Consider the following 20,361-nt stretch of genomic DNA (forward strand, 5'->3'; position numbering starts at 1 on the left):
AGCTACTGACTTTTTACAAATGTATTAAAAAACCATCTATTAATACAAAAAAAAATTCTAAATATATAGTTTTAATCTGTCGCTCGCGTATACTATATCCGCCGCTCGATCGTGACGAAAGTGCATCAAATGCGGACTACCAAATGTTGCAAGAGTCTTAAGGTTTTTTATAGCGCAGGTTGCGCGGGAGCGGGCCGCCAGCCGCCAGCGCCGGCGACGCCGCGACTAGACTAGTACAAACGCGCCGTTCTCGCCCGCCGCACGCGCATCGCTGATACTGCGGACGATACGCGCTCCGCTACGGTATAAAAGGGCACGCGCCCTTGGTGCAATCCACTTTACACATCTCCATCTCCGCAGCAGCACCTTCGAATCAAAATGGCTGTCGAAGAATTAATGTTTAGGCATGGCCACGGACACGATGACGACACTGATGGAGTCGTCCTCGCCAAGGGGATCTCGATGTTGGTGCTGTTCTGTGCTTCCATGATATGTGGTCTCACCCCGCTGCTGCTGGCTAGGAAGTTCAAGTGGGTGTCTGCTGAAGATGCCAGTACCCTCAAGACTACTAACCGGGTGGTGATGACGCTGCTCTCCTTCGGTGGAGGAGTTCTGCTGTCCACAACTTTCATGCATTTGATTCCTGAAGTTCAGCATAATGTGGACTATTTAGTCGGTAAGTGTAGTTTAATTAAATAAGTACTGTTTAGTTAAAACTCATTGCAAGCTTTTATTTAGTTTCACCTGTCCCGTTGTCTGTCTGTCTGTAATCAAATCTTTCAAGTTAAATTTGACCAACTTCCAGTATTCAGATTGACTTGAAATTTGTAATACTTATGTAAATCGCGTGACAATACAATAATCTAGTAATGACATCCCAGTAGTCTAACCAGGATCGTCTCCGCAGGACGGAACTCTTCAACGGTTAATAGCATCGACTTGAAATTTGGTATGCAAATGTAGTTTGGGTACTTGTACTATTACTTATTCTGTGGTTTGGGTGACAATGCAAGTACAGTCAAAAAAGTACAATCAGCAAAAAAAGCAATTTTTATGGTTAGGTTATTCATAACTTAAGTAAGCCAGCAGTTTAGTGTTTGTGTTTGTTTGTTAAAACAAACTTCGTTTCTCATGCGTATGTTATGTGTAGGATCATGCGTATCTAGAAAGATATTCAACGTTAGTTTTTTCGCTCTATCATATAATGGAGTGGTTCTTTTTGTGGTTCAATTATTTGAAAAATGTTAATTGATCAAACAGTTCGTCAAAGGTCAACGGAGGACTATTCCGAATCAACATAAACATCATTATTTCAATTGAAAGCTTAGCTGTCCGGAATAAATTATTTTAAATCGACTAGCTTCTTTATCGCGAATAAATACAAACACTCTAGATATGGCAGCTTTTACAAATAAAGTTGGGTAGGCGTCCAACTTTAAAGATTAAGTTTGTCCGTAGTAACTTTTATTTCTGTTACTCTAATAGTATTAAGTACGTGCATAGACATTTGTGTAATAAATTATTAACTTGAAAAAAAACAAGACAATCAATCGCCTAAATATCTAAACACATGCATTTCAAAAGCATAGCACAAGCTTTGATTAGTTTGGGACTAGGTCAATTGGTGTCATGTGTCCCTTGATATTTATTTATTTAGTTTAAATTTACTCTTTATAATCGCAGTGCAACTCATTTTATAAATGCAGTTTTGCAAGGATTTCATGCTCTTTGAAGATGGTTAGGTAGGTGTAGCTCGGTACTCGTTTGTAAATAGTTATGTACTATCAAATTATCGTATACCTAACTACACGATTGCACTAGCATTTCGAAATGGCTCGACAGGAGCATGAGTGATGGCAAGTCATGTTAAGCAATAAGAAATTCAAGAAAATTACGAACTTGTTCAGTACTTACTTAAAATTCGGCATCAACACGGTAATTAACCCTCAAGATTATTCGGTCGCATATTAATGTTTAGTACGGCAACTGGAGGAATTAAATTAACCTGATTAGATTTAATCGTCGAAAAGATGTAGCGTAATAATGAATTGATATGAAAGAGTACTGCTTCATGAATAAGTAACTACACATAATATTTTATTATAATTATTAGTTATATCAAACACACGTCCGTCCATAGATGATTAGTAGTCATTAGCTATTTTTCACTTGAGTAATAATTACTTACAATAATTAAATTACATAAACAAAAATATATAATTATAACCATCTCACATAAGTAAATAATCCAATTACTTGCATTCAATGTACATTCGTTATAATTTCATCCCAGCCATATACGTCCCACTGCTGGGCACAGGCCTCCTCTCAGAACAAGAGGGCTTGGGCCATAGTTCCCACGTGGGGCCAGTGCACTTTGTAATAATCAGATGTTAAATTAGTAAATTTGGATTTTTCGCGCAAAACAATTAGGTTCAGTCAACAGCACTAATATCTGCCACAGCGGTGCGTGCAAAAATATCTGAGACGTCCTACCGGCCCTAGAAATAGATTCGTATCAGATATGTATATGCACGCTTTTTTTGCTAGTGACTGTACCTGCATCGTGATCGTTACAAATAACATGTCAGTATAAACATAACCTTATTACATACAATTACGAATAACAGCATAATGCTTTTTTACTATTGCATTTTCGGCGGTGTCAATTGATCTGCTATTCTCATTAGGTTTCGCGGAGGTTATCTAATAGTTGCGCAAGCGCAGCGTCAGTGTGCCAATGGCCGCACCGGACCCTCGCATCTCGCTGTTACAATTTAGCGTCATGGAAAAAAAAACTGGACGTTAGTAAAGATGATTCTAAAGCGTAAGCATAGGAGTGACAAGGAGAGCGATTTTTGGGATCGCATCCGTGGAAACTATTCTAACGTGGTAAAAAACGATTTATTCCTTTGAAGGGCCTTTATTGTAAAGTAACATGATACTTACTATATTATTTAACTTGCTTCTAGTTCTTGTTTGTTGTAAGGATCGCGTCGCGGCGCCTGAATCAATCGATGAAGAAACAAAAATACAATGTGATCGTGTTTCGTCATCAACCTTTCAAACTAGCATCCTTTATTTAATACCTATTAGTTCCGGTAAATTGAAACTATTCCGCTAGAGCTTTTCTAACTCTACATTTAACCTCCTATCTCTAACAAGTTTTGTAATTATGACATCAGAGCCCTTTGAAACACGCGACCGCTAAACCGTGACCAATAAGTAAATTATTTAAAAAAAACTTCCAAGCACGTGTCCCAGTGACCAAATTAAATTTGAATTATAAATTTGCATTAATAAATGTTATTATTCTTATGTAAACATGTAGTTGTTTTGAAGCAAAAAAAAATATAGCAGTTTAGTTTAAAATAAAAACTGTGAAGTCGTCAATTAAGTTTGCTAATGATGATGATTTAACTAATTAATTGTAGTGGTTTTACGCAACATTAGCAGTGAGGCTTTTCCAGATACATTTGCATCATTTGCATTGTCAATTTAGTCAACCCAGTGTAAAGTAAAGGAATCATAGCTTACAAGGTAGAGTATCTTGCATACGTCACACTCTAGTCACCACCGGACATGAACAAAATAAAACTTATTTACCAATTCAATGAAGGTAAACAAAAGCACCCTGAGTACGCACGGTGCATCATAACTAGTGCTACCATTATAACAGACTTGACACATAAGGAACACTTGCGTAGAATCAACCTAGAATAAAAGAAGAAAAAAAGTAATTTATGACAAAAGAATTTGAAATAAAGAAAGTAATCATAAATCTATTCGCGTTTGTTGTCATATTATTATTTAGAATACAGTATTTTTTATTATACCATAAACATCATTTAGCTTTGCAGCAGTATTTTGTTTTATTCCACACTTAATGTAGGTCGCATTTTTGTTTAGTATATAGAACAATGAAGACGATACGTTTAGATTCGTGCTCTTGAACTCCCTCTATCTAAACAACTTGATTCTGTTATCAGTTTCATTTATGTTTTGGGACCGCCAGCTGTTTTGTGATTTGTTTAACTAATATGCCTAATGTACTTACGTGTTTATAACCATCTAATGTTTTGACATCTGTTAAATAACAATAGGTTTATGCTTGGTTTATGGCATGAGCTGAGCAAGAACCGTGGGAAGAGCCAAGTATAAAATCCTTATGTGCGACTATCATAAACCAAGACCATGCACATTTGCACACTTTTAATGCAAGTGACAGATGCCAGTCATGGGATGTTAGGCATACATATCTGACACAAGCGTTTGAACTACTCGCATAATGTGCAAGACGCAACGGAGACTATAGGCATTTGTTTTCCTGGTTTTACCTCTAAGTATACGGGTGGGCCCTGTAACAGGAGCAAAAAATTAAAACACAGGTTAACTACTAAGTTCTGCAACTTTCAAAAATTAAGTAATTTTATCATTATGTTTATTCCAAACAAATCAATTTTTTTTTTATTTGACTGGATGGCAAAAGAGCAAATGGGTCTCCTGATGGTAAGAGATCACCACCGCCCATAAACATCTGAAACACCAGGGGTATTGCCGACGCGTTGCCAACCTAGAGGCCTAAGATGGGATACCTCACGTGCCAGTAATTTCACCGGCTGTCTTACTCTCCACGCCGAAACACAACAGTGCAAGCAGTGCTGCTTCACGGCAGGATTAGCGAGCATGATGGTGGTAGCAATCCGGGCGGACCTTGCACAGGGTCCTACCACCTGCAAAACTGCGCCTGCTCCTGTTACAGGGCCCATCTTGTATTGCTAGATTAGTACCAAGCTTTATTTATGGAAGAATAAAAATGAATAGCTATTTATTTTATGGAAGCTTCGGAAATTTCCTTCTTAGTGCAACTTTATGATCCTGAGGAATATGTCTGATATAAGTCCAGCTCAGGTGGTTAAAGCCGTGCGTTATTGGTTAGTTACTTTACCCTTTGATAGATACTACAGAAGATGGTCAAAATAAAAACGTACCCAACTCGACTCTTGAGTGGGTATATTAACTGAACAAGTTTTTTTTACCCTTTTCCAGGCATAGTGCATCATATAGCAACCACATAAATGTACACAAATATTTGACATTGCTAAATTTACAATATGGTACGATAATAAAAATATTATTCGTCTTTAAATTAATCCCTCGCAGGTTAACAATATAAAAAAGTATGATTCACTTTGTGGTAGCATATCTAAATCCGCTGCGCCTAGAAATAGGTTAAAAACTAAAAACAAGTAAACAAAAGCAAGGACACTAGTCTATATGCCCTTAAAGTGACTCAACACTAAAAAAACAAGATTTACGTAAATGGTTCAATCAATTTTTTAGTGTAGCTTGTTGCTATGGTAACGTCTTCTGAGTCACCGATTAAATGTATGATTTTATTGGGGGTAAATCCACTAAAAGGTGACAGTTTTAAGGCAATTCCTTCTGGTTCATCTCCTAAGCATGATACTAGTCTATTATAATCCAACATTTTCGTAACAAAGTGTATCACTGATGTCTCCTGGGTTACTGAACCGAATAACAACCCTAAACAGTTGATTGACGCAAATATATTCTTTGTTCGATGTTTCAAATCTGATTTGAAGTTTGTTTTAAATACAGCCAACTTCAGCTTCAACTTCATTACTCTGTTTATCTACTTTATTACTTATTAGTCAGCCATTACTCGGCAAGTCAGAATTAGATTCATTCTTATCAGATTCAACACGATGCCAGTTTTTCTGTTTATCAAACAAGGAAGCATATCGGCTGACGTTCATTCGTTGCAATGATTTAAAACAATAGCTGGAGATATGCGCTAAACATGCAAAGGGTTGTGAATAATTAAAGCATTGTTGTGTCTAACTTTGCGTTCTAAATTAATTGATCGGTACGGCGAATACATTTTCCTGTAATCGAGTTACTTTCCCTGTTGTTTCCCACGAGTTTTTATTACCATTGCTTTAAAAGGTTCGTGGTAAATAGTTGCTCTGCAATTCTTGTGTTAACTATTACAAACTTGGAAACAGAGTAGATTTGAGATCGGTTTTCGAATACCATTCATGTTTTAATTCAAATGGGGTATAAAAATAAGCACAATATCGCATAAATATTTGACTTTAAGGGCTATATTTTAGGTTCAGCCCCTACTTAAGAAAAACTACGGACTTATTCAAGCTTTATAAGGGCCGAGTGACATATTTTATGATAGTATAATACCTACGACCCTTTTATTCGGAATTTACAACATTTTAAACGCCATAAAATATAAAACTGGAAACAGAGGACAACAAACCAAATAAAAACCCTTAATTTAGTGTGCCTAGTGGCAAAGGTTTCTTTCTACAGAGGATCAGTAATAAAACACAAGTGAGCTAGCTTCGGTTTGTACGCATAAAGCATATTGCTAAAAATAAATCATCACTGCTGAAACTTTAATTGGTTAATTAGCACAGCGTATAAATAGTACAGGCAGATAATAAATACATCTTAGTAGATAGATTACTCATGCTCTGCGTGACTAGGAAACCGAGCGGGTCGTGGGAAATACCGCGAAATGAGACATAGATATACATAATATACCATCAAGGTAGGTCAAATGTCAAGGGACTCAGTAACAATACAGATTATTCAGCAATACGCGTACCGAAGCGGAATGTTGGTAGACGACCTCTCACAAGGTGGATGGTGTCGCGCAAAATCATTAGCAAAAGGCAGCACAAAACCGATCGTCGTTTCAGAGATTCTTGGGGAAGATTGCAGAGGACGTCATCCGGGTGATATGATGATGATGATCGTCACAATACTATGAGTAATTAAAGTTCCAACTTGTAAGTAAACTGTCCTGCCATTTTTGGCAGTTTGCATCCAACTTTTAACCGTCTTGAATATAAAATTATTTATTTGGATAAGGATTAATACAATCCCACTCTTCAGTCAAGACTTTTGAATTTCTGTCCCTAAATTAATCAGTGTAAAAATATAAACTTGTCCAACGCTTCAGAAGTATGTACCACAGACTCTTATTCCAACGTATTAAGGCCGATATGTATGTAAACTATTTATTGTACAAAATAAGTAAATAAACACAATTGACAAGCAATGAGATATATGTACAAAGGCGGACTATATATTTGAGTTGTTCAAATACATAGATAAGTAACATTTTTTTTGTAATTGTCTGTATTGTGTATCTGAAACGTAGGTATAAAATCCAGAAAACAAAGTACTGTAACTGCTTGTAAGTACACTATAGGTGTACATGCTGGCACGGTAGGTCAAAGTGTCAAGGGATTAGGTAACAATAAATCAGCTTATACTGTATGCATTATACTTTTGTTTTCTGACAATACGCTGCGCCTCTACAATTACGAATACAATTTACAAGGCCAATTGAACTCCATCAACACAAACACATTGCTAGGCATACGAGTACCTACTTTTGTTTACAAAGTGGTATATGTATTTTGTGGGTAGGGCCGTGACACATTAAAGCCAGCTTACCGCCCATACAGATATTTGTTCGTCGTGTAAAAAAAAGTAGTAACCGTTACTACTTTTCTTTACACAAGTAGTAACAAATTCATCTGGAGTAGGTACGGAAGTAAAGAATAATGTTATATTTGTGGGGGTCTTCATTGGAAACAAGAATTAATAGACGCAACTGATTAACACATACTGATTAATCACATACTCCTTCAGTCAACGTTAGAGTGGAAGAGAGAGTGAAAAGTTGACTCTATGTGCATTATCTGCTCGTTGATGAAATAATGAATCCAACCGCAGCTTTCTTTTAATAGACAAAGAAAGAAATACTTACCACCCACAATCAGCTACAAAAAAGAAATTAAATAATTTTGCAAATATGTACATATATTATTTATCTAAAATTTAGGTTCTAGACCTAGATGTCACGCACGCATGCTACGTTTAGGTATAGTGTGTGGCCCAGAACCGGGGGTAATATTAAAAACAGAGGCTTTATAGATCACTTTTGTTTTTTTTCCAACAAACATAATCGTAAATTCAATGTACGCTATCCTAGAACCCAACTGACGTCGTCTGTCACTACAAATATCAATCATTTTGCTTTACATTGCTTTTTCGAATAAATTTTAAAGTGTAATAAAAATATAAAACCGCATGGGTACTATGGCCCAAACCCTCTTGTTCTGAGAGGAGGCCTGTGCCCAGCAGTAGGACGTATATAGGCTGGAATGGCTGGGAAGGCTGGGATGGAAAAAATTTAAAAACTAATTATTTTTATAAGTCGTTGAACTAATTTTGTTCAGTTTGACGAGTACGTTCTATGTTTTTTATTATTTGCCCGTGTTACAGGCCGCACCCGGTATACATCGTATATTGTTCTCATAATGTTATTTTTATCATCTACTAAACTAATCTGAGAATCAATATAGTAAAAAGATAAACTTTGTTTGTTTGAAAAGTTTCCGCTGGACACAAAAGAAGTTGTGGGCAAAAATCAAAAAACCCGACTGCCTTAAGAGTTTAAGACTAAAGGTCAAGAGCATGTCAGACACACCCAAAATAGGGTTCCGTAGGCATTACGAAAAAATTAAGTAATATTTTTCTAAGGATTTCGTATTTTATACGGAATCTTGCAAGTTTAGGTATATTTTATACCTTAGGCTGCTATTTAAGAGTAAAACTACTAATAATTCTCAAGCAAACTTAGCCGTTATAGTTTTCCTTGAGAGTTTGATATACTTACTACCAACCAGAATTTTTAAAAAAATTTCCACCTACCGGTTTAGATTTTAGAGGGGAAGGGCCGCTCGATTTTAATGAAAATTTGCACTTTAAAGTTGATTATTTCGTAAGCAAATCACTGAATCGAAAAATCGTCTTCACCCCCACTACGTCTATAGATACTCTATGGGTAACCTAAAAAAAATTCTTTTTTATAGTACCATTTTGTCGGCATGGTTTACATATATATCCTTGCAACATTACAGCTTTCTAGTCTCTGAGCAAAGCCGTGGATGGACGGACAGACAGACCGACATGGCGAAACTATAAGGGTTCCGTTTTTGCGATTTTGGCTCCGGAACCCTAAAAAGGAAGAAAATAAGTCTAGTGGTCTCTCTCTGTCAAGTAGCTAATTTGAAGTTGAAGAGTCGGGACCCCTTACCAAGAAATTTTGAGCTGGTTATACGATTTGAATGGGTCCCGACTGTTGAACTTTAAATAAGCTACATGACGGAGTTCTCGACCACTACTTACTTATTTTCTTCCCTTTAGTTTTTAAGGCAGTCGGGTTGTTGATTTTTATAAATGTTTTCTTTATACGTTTTGTTATTTCTGTGAAAATGGTAGATTAAAAGTATTATAACCCATGTATATTAAGAATGTGCTAATTATTAGCTTTCATTTGATACCCATATTGTTACAACACACGTGGTTCAGTAGATTTTTATTGCATATTATAAAAAACACTAAATACTTACTGGCACGACATGACTCCTCTCTCGAACTAGTTGGAGGAACCACCAGTGTTAGATTCTTTTTCCACTAGGTAAGTACTTTTCTGGTGAAAACTAGGAATTGCTTTATATCAATACCACGATCATAACTTTCATAGTTTACGTGCCGGCACTTGCTTACTTGGAGAGAAATTCTTTGCAGTATAGTCAAAATCAAAAGTAGCCTAACTAAAACCAACACCAACGCAGGAAACGATTATAACTAGATACTTACTAGGACGATTACAAATTACTGTAAATGACAAGGCAATAAAGAGTTGAGTTACATATTTTTCCATAAAAAAATATTAGTTAACTACATGTTTTATCTTTTGGAATTATTACTATTTGATAGGTTTGATATGAATCAATTTATTCAATTTTCCTTGTTAGATTTTAAGTACATTTTTTGTGATATACGCAGTATAAACATAATAAAAATAATAATGTCGTAACATACAACTATGAGGTTTCTAACAAATTTGTAATAAAACCACGTATTTAGCTACATTAGCTATAGGTAGTTTAGTTTTAAAGTATAATCTATAAAAGAGTAACGTTACTAAAAGACTGACTGACTAACTGACTGATAACCAACAGCCTGAACCACTGGAGCAAATTCAAATTTGAGAGACTATTTCCTAAGAGTCACAGAGGCGCACGAAGAAGGGATTTCCCGAAATTACTATGGACCCGTCTTTTTATTTTCTACGGATAAATAATATACTTAAATGTAATGTTGGCACTAACATCTATATTACTCATCATAAAAGACCATAATGGAGAGAAACTCTCTATTATCGATGGTATAGACATTACAGTATCTATAAAATTCATAACGTTTCCTTTTAAAGCAACTCAAAGTAAACGAACGAGTTCTCGTGCTCGTCACTGTCGCAATAGTCGCCAACTTTAATTTTGTCATTTTAAGATGATCCCTAAGCTTTGACACTTGCAATGATAGCTCGTTTATAGCGATATGAAAAAGTTTCTGTATTTTTTTACGAAGGTTTACGTATGCTCATAGAAATCACTGTAAGATCTACCTAATTATACGAGCTACGCACGTTGATTGGGAACACCCAAATACTCCGAAAAGTTTAATTCCGAATTCGCTAATTCCGATTTTCACAATTCCTAAGCCATATAATTCCGATATTAGGAGTTTTAAAACATTCGGAATTATAAAAATCGATATTTTGAAGTTCGTGATTCCGACTTTCGGAATTTCGTTTTTCGTTTTTATGTAGTGTACCCCGTTGATAACAGCTAACTCATCAAATTCACTCCATCGGCTTATTAATTGTAGGTGTACTAAAGCAATTAGTCCGCGTTCGGTACGCAAGGCACCAGTAGTAATCATTAACTTTACGATCTCAATACTAGCTTTTACCCGCATAAACTATTCAATCTGGTACTGAAATAATTGTAATAAAATTGTTATATCGGGAAAAAGTAGCCTATGTGTTATTCCAGAGGTACAGCTACCTACATACTAAATTTAATGACTCCAAGCCCAGCGGTTGTTATTTAGATATTTTATCCCTATCTCGTGGGAATATCGGAATAAAAAGTATTCTATGTTGCCAAATTTCATCCAAATCCGTCCAGCCATTTCAGCGTGAATAAATAAACATACTTACTCACTCACTCACAAACTTTCGCATTTAAACTCGTAATATCATCAAGCATCCCATCAAATCCACATCGACTCCGATCAATAATTTTAATCTTACTCTTTCTTTACCGACCTTCATCTCTCAAATTGATTCGCAGTAAATGAGTTGAGCATCCCCCTTCCTCTAAAATCTAAACCGGTCGGTGGAAAATTTTGAAAAAATTCAGGATGATTGTAAGTATATCAAACTTACAAAGAAATATTGATACTGTATATAACTAGTAATTACTATATACAATATTTTATTGCTTCCTTTTACGGATCACTAAGTTCACGGCCAAGTGAATCCATCATTATACAACGTATTAACATAACTATAAGTAGTCTCATTGCATCACGTTTGCTATAGACTCTTCACGTAACAAGCGTGAGAAAACGCTTTTGACAGACTAAGCCTGGTCCGTTTTAACCGGACTGTTAGTAGGTTAAACCGGATATTGGAGCGGTTCTTGGTCATCTGAAACGTGACAACGTGACTTTATATCCGGTAGTCGGTTGTAGGTAGGTATAATTAATAAGTAGATAGACTTTTTTCTTAAATTTAACTGCATTAAAAATGAATTTAAGAAGAGTGCATAGTTACGTGGAAACTCAAAATTAATTGCTAATATTATTTCAGCAGAGTTGAGTTTGTAGTTAAAAAAACAGTACAAATGTCAAACGGCACACGAAGTTTTATCATTTAATATGGTTAGTACTTTAACTACATTTAACGTTAAATCGCTTTAGAACTCTAAAAATACCTGCAAATATGTTATGAAGCTAGATTGTATTAGTTCGTTCAACACTTGACCTTAACTTAAGGCACGTTCGTGCAGATAACAACACCTTCGCTAAGATCTATTAACAGTTTTAACATGGCAATTTAAATACATAAGTATATGCATATGTTCACATGCTTTGATTTACGCATGGATTTACGATTTATAATCGATTCCAATGTTTTGGCTAGGACCGGTTCGCATGAGCAATTTAGATAGTTTCAAAGGTGTTCTTACTCAGCGACCTTCTGTAAAGTGACTATTTAGAAAATGTAATAAATGAGATAAAGAAAAAATTCAAGTTTTTCAGCATCCTAAAGTGGGTAATGGTCACTTTACCTAATCTATTGAATGAAGCAAATTTCACGTAAATCTGTTGAAACAGAAGTTCTCTTGTTTTAAAGTTCATTGACACTGAAAAGGTCAGTGATTTCTTTAAGGAGATAGAGCCGGTACCTACCAATACTACACGTAACAAACGTTAGATAAAACAATCTAATCTTACGCAACTTGTTGTTGGATCACATGGTAATGTCTCTATTGGGAAATTACCGCCGTTCACATATGTGGAATAGTAAAAAGACGAATGGTTAATGTATTCAATGAAGTTTATGGACGTTTTGTTACGTGGTTTAAAGTTGTCTTATTATTTTACTAAATATTAAACTTAGGTATTTAATAAGTTTTAGGGTAATTCGATGTATCAAATATACTAATTGAGTACTGTTGTAGAGTTAATTTCCCATCAACATAACCTTTTCTAGATATCGTTAAATATATGTTTAAAAAAAACTAATTTCTCTGCTCTGTCTTTCTTGGAAATAGTTTCTAATGTTATACAACTTAGATTGGACCGATATCTAGCATATTTAAAAATACTATAACAGAGGCATTTTACGTTGATCCATTCGACTGTATTGTATGTAAATCTTCATGAAAACAGTATCATAGACTTTTGACATTACATCATTATTTAAATATTATATCTTTTCACAATATTATATAAGTACATCATCATAACTCTCTACTATAATTCCTTCCACAAATCTCATTTGAATGCCATCTCAGGATAAAGAACGCGCACAAAAAGGCAGATATATTCAACCTATCGTTGTTCATGTAAATTTTAGTATGACATAATTATTAATATGTTACAATGACTGGGGGCAAAGGCAAAGTTACGAGTAAACCTGATCTGTGCGCATATCACGTTCTTATTTATTAAAACCTGACTACAGTTTAATTTATCTACGCAGACGTGACAGAATGTCAGGTAAGCATAGCAAAGCAAACAATGCACAGTATATGACTCACAAATATTAAGCACTTTTGGACTTGCCATAGTCAAATGATGAACAGTCCCTCCCTTCCCATCAGGGCACACGCCTCGAAAGATACAATCAATTAGGTGAAAGATACACGAAAATAGTGAGTATGTTGACTGGCCATCACTTTTTTACATTATAACAGATGGGTGAGTTCGTTGGTGCCTAAAGACCCCGACACTTTGACTTTGACAGGCCTCCTCTCAAAATGAGAGGGATTTACATTTGTTGCGTCAATATGACAGCATTTAAGTGTGTCAGTACACTGTGATTTTAGAATAAGTTTTCTGTTGTTTAATTCCTTTTAAATATGAAGGACGGTTAACAATTACAAGCAATAACATTACAGTGACAAGACTATAGGTAGGTATAGAATAGAAAATAGAAAAAACGCTTTTGTAAATAGATGTACGTATTGTCTTTTATAGGTATTTACCAACAGCTTCGTAAGTGGTAATAATCTTATTCGTTTTAATCACACCGTATAAGAATTGCCTCTTAATTAATGTCATTTGATACAATTCGACATTTGATATCTCATTATACACGATACTCGTTGGCCATGAGATCAATTGTAAAAATTCGATACTCGTTCGAAAACACGGGTGCAAATGCGTAGTTCCAAATACTTCCTATAGCGTTTAAAATGGTCGTCGCGTGCGCATCAGGCTGATATTTTAGTTGACGCACCATTGTTTTATTGGGGCGTATAACGGCACGCACTTTCTTACTGCTGATCCCAAATAGCCCTAACAAAATCATTTTCAATTGATACAATAACAAAATTCTTCAAGAAACAACTTTAGTTTAGGGCTTACTGGTATGCATATACGTTGTAAATTTTAATTAATGGCAACTATTAGACTTGAAAATGTAAGTTATTACCAGCTCTTTGCTTTCGTAGAACCAATGATAAGTTAGTTCTCTATCCCGTTACATTTGATAAAATTGGTTCATAGAGCACCTCCATTATGTTCCTCAAGAAATTAGTCTGCCCAATCTAAAGTCTCTAACTCCAAACTTTAATGCTAACGTCGTCTGTCGGTCAATCACGTTTCTCTTTTATAGGTAACCTATACTTGAATAGTCAACACCCACCGTCCACGAAACTTACTATTGTGTCCCTTAGCACTTTATGTCTATAGCCGTTAAATTCACGGCCGTCAGAGAAACCATTACTGTCTCGAGTGAAACTCATAGCCAAGGTCCCGATGACGACACGGTTTAATTATGTCTAGCCAGATGGAAATGCATAAGTGCCCGCTTGCTGTCGTGCTGTCGTGATGCCACGTTGGTACAACAACTAATGCAAACGGTTAGATGTGTGTGGCGCAAGAATAATCTGAAGACAGGCTTTTAAGTGGCCCGCGCGAATAAAGGTTTTGAAATTAGCAGAAGTGCTCTCTCTCTCTCTCTCTCTCTCTCTCTCTCAAGTTCATGAAAAAAGTGGTTTTTACCCGCGAGTTCCCTCGCGTCCAGGCGAGTAGGTTGTCACGAAGGTTGAGAAATATTTCACGGGAATTCCCAAGAAAGGTACCTATTCCTTTAATTTCGTTTATCTATGAGCAATCACTTTATTTATTAGTCGATGTTTTTGTATTCTCATTAATTTTCACAAAGTCAAACGTTCTTATTTTGAAATAGGAATATTTATCGCACTGCCAGCACAAAGCAAAATATGACGTCTGACAGAACATGAATCGGCAACCACGGTATTCCGCGACATGCAGTAGCTGTACCTAACCAACAGAGTGCATAGTTTTCTTTGTGATATCATTGCATTCATCGTTGTCATTTTTATTGTCTTTCCATCATTTAGAACTCTTGGAAAGGATGATTGTTGCATTCAGATTACTGTTATTAGTAAGGCAGTGCATGCCAATGCACCGTGGGTCCGCCTTATGCAATTATGACTTTCTTATTTCCCGTTAAGCTTCATAGTGTCATTAAAGTGATAGAAAAGGTCCGCTTTAGAGTTTTATGCTTTGTTTCAATAATTGTTTGAGAATTATCAAAGGCATAGCTTACCCTACGGCCCTTGTATCAAAATTTCTTGGGGGCTTTCTACCTAGCTGCGGCAAATTTTCGCTAACGGTTTTGGAATCCCCGTATATGCGAGAGGCCGTAAATCTTAAATACAACTGATATAGCCTATCTAGCGCTAGCGTATATATATAGCGCTAGGACCCCACGGACCAACGAGCCTCGACACCGAAAGGGACAAAGTCGTATTTGATACCTACGTAGACCCCTGTGAGTGCATTAGCTTTTTCAGCCGCTTCAGATGCTGCACCAGCTCTGTCAGAAGTTCCATTAATGGAATGTGAATGAAATGTTACGATTATAATCTTAATCGTAATCGTATAATTATGTTAAGGAACTACTTAGTCACGTTTAAGGCATTAAAGCGTGAAAGCAGGGCAGGCGAATAAACAAACAAATAAACAAAGTTACTTTCACATCTGTACATGCATGGTGTGGAATACCTAAGTTTTTTAGTATTCAGTATTCATTTATTTGGCAATAACATAAAATACACAAGGCCTTATTCTAGTAGGTAAGTTTTAAGAGTTTTTAATTGTAGCTGAGTAGGTAACCGCAACTTAATTGTGTACCGGGTGTGGCCTGTAACACGGGCAAATAATTAAAACATAGATCGTACCGTAAACTGCTTCAACTTTGCGCTCTGGCCCCAACATTGCCTGATTTGATTGAGAGTCGATAACTTAGCACTAAATAGGTTTTAAACTTTTATCTACACGGGAATTATTATTACGGGGGGATAAAAGTTTAAAAACCTAAAGGATGCTAAGTTTAACTCTAAATCGAATCAGGCAATGTTGGGGCTAGAGGGCAAAGTTAAAGCAGTTTACGGTACTCATCAAACTGAACAACATTAGTTCAGCGACCTTTAAAAAAATCGCTTATTTTTATTTTTATTACACTTTAAAGTTTATTCGAAGAAGCAATGCAAAGCAAATTGTTTGATATTTGTAGCGTGACAGGCGACGTCAGTTGGGTTCCAAGATGGCGTACATTGAATTTAAGATTAAGTTTGTTAGAAAAAAACAAAAGTTTTAATTTTAATTAAGTGGGACCATGATGATCCAATTACTGGTGACCTATAGAAACTCAGATGTTTTTTAATATTATCCCCGGTTCTGGGCCTAGCACACATGCGTGGCATCTAGATCTAGAACCTAAATATTAGATAAGTAAAATATGTATGTAGGTATATATTTGCATAATTATTTAATTTCCTTTTTGTAGCTGATTGAGGGTGGTATTTCTTATAACCTGATCTTAAAAATAAATATTTAAAACTTAAAAACGGAACTTGATTATTGCATTGTCATCAGCACTTTGTAAATGTTTCAAATCAATCGAACTATGGATCGGATAAAAGTCAAAAAACATAGGGGAAGGTAGTATAGTATCGGACAGTGTATAGTATCGATCAATGTCGATAACTTCTCTATTTCACGTCTAAGCGCCAATCTATGAACGCACAAGCAAAATATACAATTCTAGACACGCGATGAACCAGTCTGTGGCAAGCTGCCGACACCCCTGAGGGCACCACATCGATTTATGTGATTAAATCAATTTCAACGTAGGGCATATTTTTTTCTTCTTCTATGTTACCTTCTTCTTAAATGTTAATAACTCCTGTGACGAACATATTTCCAAGGTATTTATTGAAAGTATTCACCTATTCCCACATTTATTATATGTTTTTTTTTTGGCCTTTTAAGTAAACTGTCCGATACTATCGCACGATGTCCGATAGTATACAAAAGTTTTATAAAATAATAATTGATATAAATCGGTTGTCGATAAAGTTATTATACTTTTTACCGAAACGGTTTATCGAATGAACTTCAATGTGCACAATTATTATTTAAAATGATTTTAAAGTCTCCAATTTCAAGATTTACTTGTAAAAACTAATATGTGTCCGATACTATACTACCTTCCCCTGCATACTTCGCTTGTTTTTATAACACAAAAAAGTCAGTTAATTATTCCGTAATGCCTGGTTTCAGAAATGCGTGCAGAGATATAAAATGTTATGATTGCAGTCATTACGTTGTTAGTGCAACGTAGTATTTAAAACACCATATTATTATAAACAGATATTAAATGCAGCCAAATTCATGACGGATATTGACTTTAGGAATACGAGTATAAGTACTTATCATACTAGTATGCAAGGCATTTTTTTGACACGGAAAACATAACAACAATTATATAGTCGGAGTTACTTAGTTGAAACTCTGGATATTGCTTAGTCTGTTCTTAGAAAATACTCAAAATACAAATACAATGGTTTTTACCGCTATTACTGAGAAAAATAAAAGGCCAGAAGGTAACAACTGAACCGTTTATTAAATGTGACTATATCGGTAAATGTTTAGTTTCACGAACCCCTGTACCTAATCAACGTTGATATAGATTATACTCCACGCAATGCGTAATAGAAAATTCCTACAAGTAGTCAAGAATTATTGAACATTTTCTACTTAAGTATTTGACACGCTAAGGTTATATTTTACTTAACACAATCTATATAATCTCACTTCCAAGCTGAATACCTAGTATGATTAGAAACCTTAAGAAATTTAAAACAGCAAGTAGAAACCTACCAAAACAATTCAAATACTTAATAATGATTTTCTAAGTGTTTCGTTTGTCATTATTAGGTGCAGAACTATAAAAGAGTTGTAATTAATTAGTTCATCTCAGCCTCTATACAAGTCCCACTGCTGGGCACAGACCTCCTCTCAGAACGAGAAGGCTTGGGCCGTAGTTTCCACGCGGCTCCTTTGCGGATTGGGAACCTTATTAGTTGCATGAATATAATTGAAAGAAATTGAGATACAAATCACGGCAATCCGATGTGCATTTGTTTAGCAAATCTTTGTCCCGCTTACCGCAATTACTGCGTTTACTCTCATACTTCCTGGAAAACCTTCGCCGAGAATCTATTTGTCTCACGATACACGCGTGCGTCAATATCTTACACGTCAAAATGACTAAAGAAATTAGTGACCGTGAGGAGATAAGATGGTGTGAGTGACCTTACAAAGGGTAATTAGGGTGGGATGCAAGGGATCGATAGAGAGGCGCCGAGCTGTCCGACCTTTAGCAGGATGACCTAAGATGTCCTCGTCTCGTTACGTATGCTGTTTATTGTTATGGTGTTTGTGACGTAATATTTACCCTTACAATCTTGGCAGTATACCGGGATAACACCTACAGATGACGTCCGACAGACACAAAACAAACATAACAACCTTACTATTCTATCTATCCGTAAGAATGAGAAAGTATGACTATAACGGAATTTACCATTGTTCATGTGAGTAGGTAAAAAAATCGCACAATGTTTATTGATCTTGACCTTTACCTATAGGTATCCGCTTAACGCTTAGTCATTTGTAAAAAATTGGTTACTTATCAGACTATTCACTATTCGGTTTTGAGACGGCGTAAATACGCAGCCCTTGGTGAGGTTTGTATATTTACGCCTTTTGGTGTAGAAACTCTGGGGCCTTGGGGGCCAGAGGCAAAACAGCTCTTCCGTCAGCTATCTTCTCGGCTGGTAGATACCTCAAGGGAGCCTAGCTATACAGAGAGGTAATGCTGCCAGCCTCCTAGGAACGGCCCCCCAAAGCAGCAGCCTTGAAGACGTTTTCTATTTAGTGTAAGTTTTGTAAATAGTAAGTAGATAGTAGTTGTATGTTTTTTATTTTGTACATGTGTTATAACTCTGTGCTTTTCTGTTATGAATTAAATTTCTATTTCTCTAAAAAATAAAAATATATAGACAAGTTTAGTAGGTCTACGCATTTCAGTGACAAACGTAATATTTTCTAATTTGTGAGTCAGCGCTTACTCGTATTTCTACCAGACTACAAGAGAGGATAGGCAGATTAAATCATAAGTTACAATTTTTGTCCTTTTAGGAGTACATGGGCCGAAGTTAATATGGAGTAAGCATGTTATTGTGAAGCTTGTAAACAGTTCTCACATCCTAAATAAACATATTTGCGTGTTAATATGTGTTTATACTAATGTGCTATTTGACAGTTTGGCTAAAAAAAAACATTGTTTAATTAAGTACTTTTCCTCTTCAACATTATCTCACGGTTTGTATATTTTTCTACAAAGGCTACCTGATAGACTTTTTCATTTTAAAAGGATTATTATCGTCCCTCCCCCCGCTAACTATCGTAAATAACAATTGATGATTTTCCAGGACAACGGTAATTCAGTTTAAGTCCGGTTGATTTTGGTTGTAGTTTGGTTAATTTTGACTTTACTAAAGTATTAGCAACGTTTTTGGATTCCTCTCATCTTGTTTTATAAATCAGTATACTGTTTATTTATATACTGAATATATTTATTTAAAACCGATACGCCACTCTGTAATATCTTTGTTTTGTTACTTGTACAGATACGATGTCAATTAGGCACAAAAGTTATAATAAAAATCAGTCTAAACTTGTAATTTTTTTATTAGTTACATAAACAATTAAACATATTCTGTTAATTTTAATTATTGGCACTTTTATCATCACTTTGTGAAACTTACATGCCGTATTCTAATCTACTATGACACATCGTTTTCAAAGTCTTTAGGTAATTAATTAAGTACTTACTATTAACTCAATCTTGTTACCTACTCAAAATCAGTCTAATTCTTTTAAAACACATTGAACATCGTATTAATTATGAAGAAGCTTCAGCTTACTTTGGCACTTTCATCATCAGTTTACGTACCAAAATCTAGGTTAGTCAATAATAAAACCTTGAAATAAACGCAATAAAGTTTATATTCAATCAAACCTGCAAGACTTAAGCGAATGAAATATTGTAAATATCATCAACATATTTTATAATCTGACTTAAATAAAATACTCATGTTACGTACGTCCACCACTTTTGCATTTTATATAGAAAAATATATCTCACTAACTATCATATCATATATATTGCACTTGTTTCAATTAGTGAGAATATGATTCCCTGCCTTATGCAGATATGCAAAAGAAAAATTTGATTATTTTTTGAACGGTAAATGATACAGGTACGACGATTAGAGAGAACTT

The 20,361-nt window shown here is 35.4% G+C and overlaps 1 protein-coding gene across 1 annotated transcript in view; it reads left to right on the forward strand.

Moving 5' to 3' along the window:
• Positions 1-238: 238 nt before the first annotated feature.
• LOC141432674 (zinc transporter ZIP2-like) overlaps positions 239-20,361 on the forward strand; it is a 37,045-nt gene continuing 16,922 nt past the window's right edge. The window contains exon 1 of the mRNA XM_074094378.1: positions 239-676. Within this exon, the coding sequence (XP_073950479.1) occupies positions 379-676 (298 nt within the window). The 5' untranslated portion in view covers positions 239-378. The remainder of the gene's footprint in view (positions 677-20,361) is intronic.

Source organism: Choristoneura fumiferana, chromosome 11 (assembly GCF_025370935.1).
Source record: "Choristoneura fumiferana chromosome 11, NRCan_CFum_1, whole genome shotgun sequence".
NCBI lineage: Eukaryota > Metazoa > Arthropoda > Insecta > Lepidoptera > Tortricidae > Choristoneura > Choristoneura fumiferana.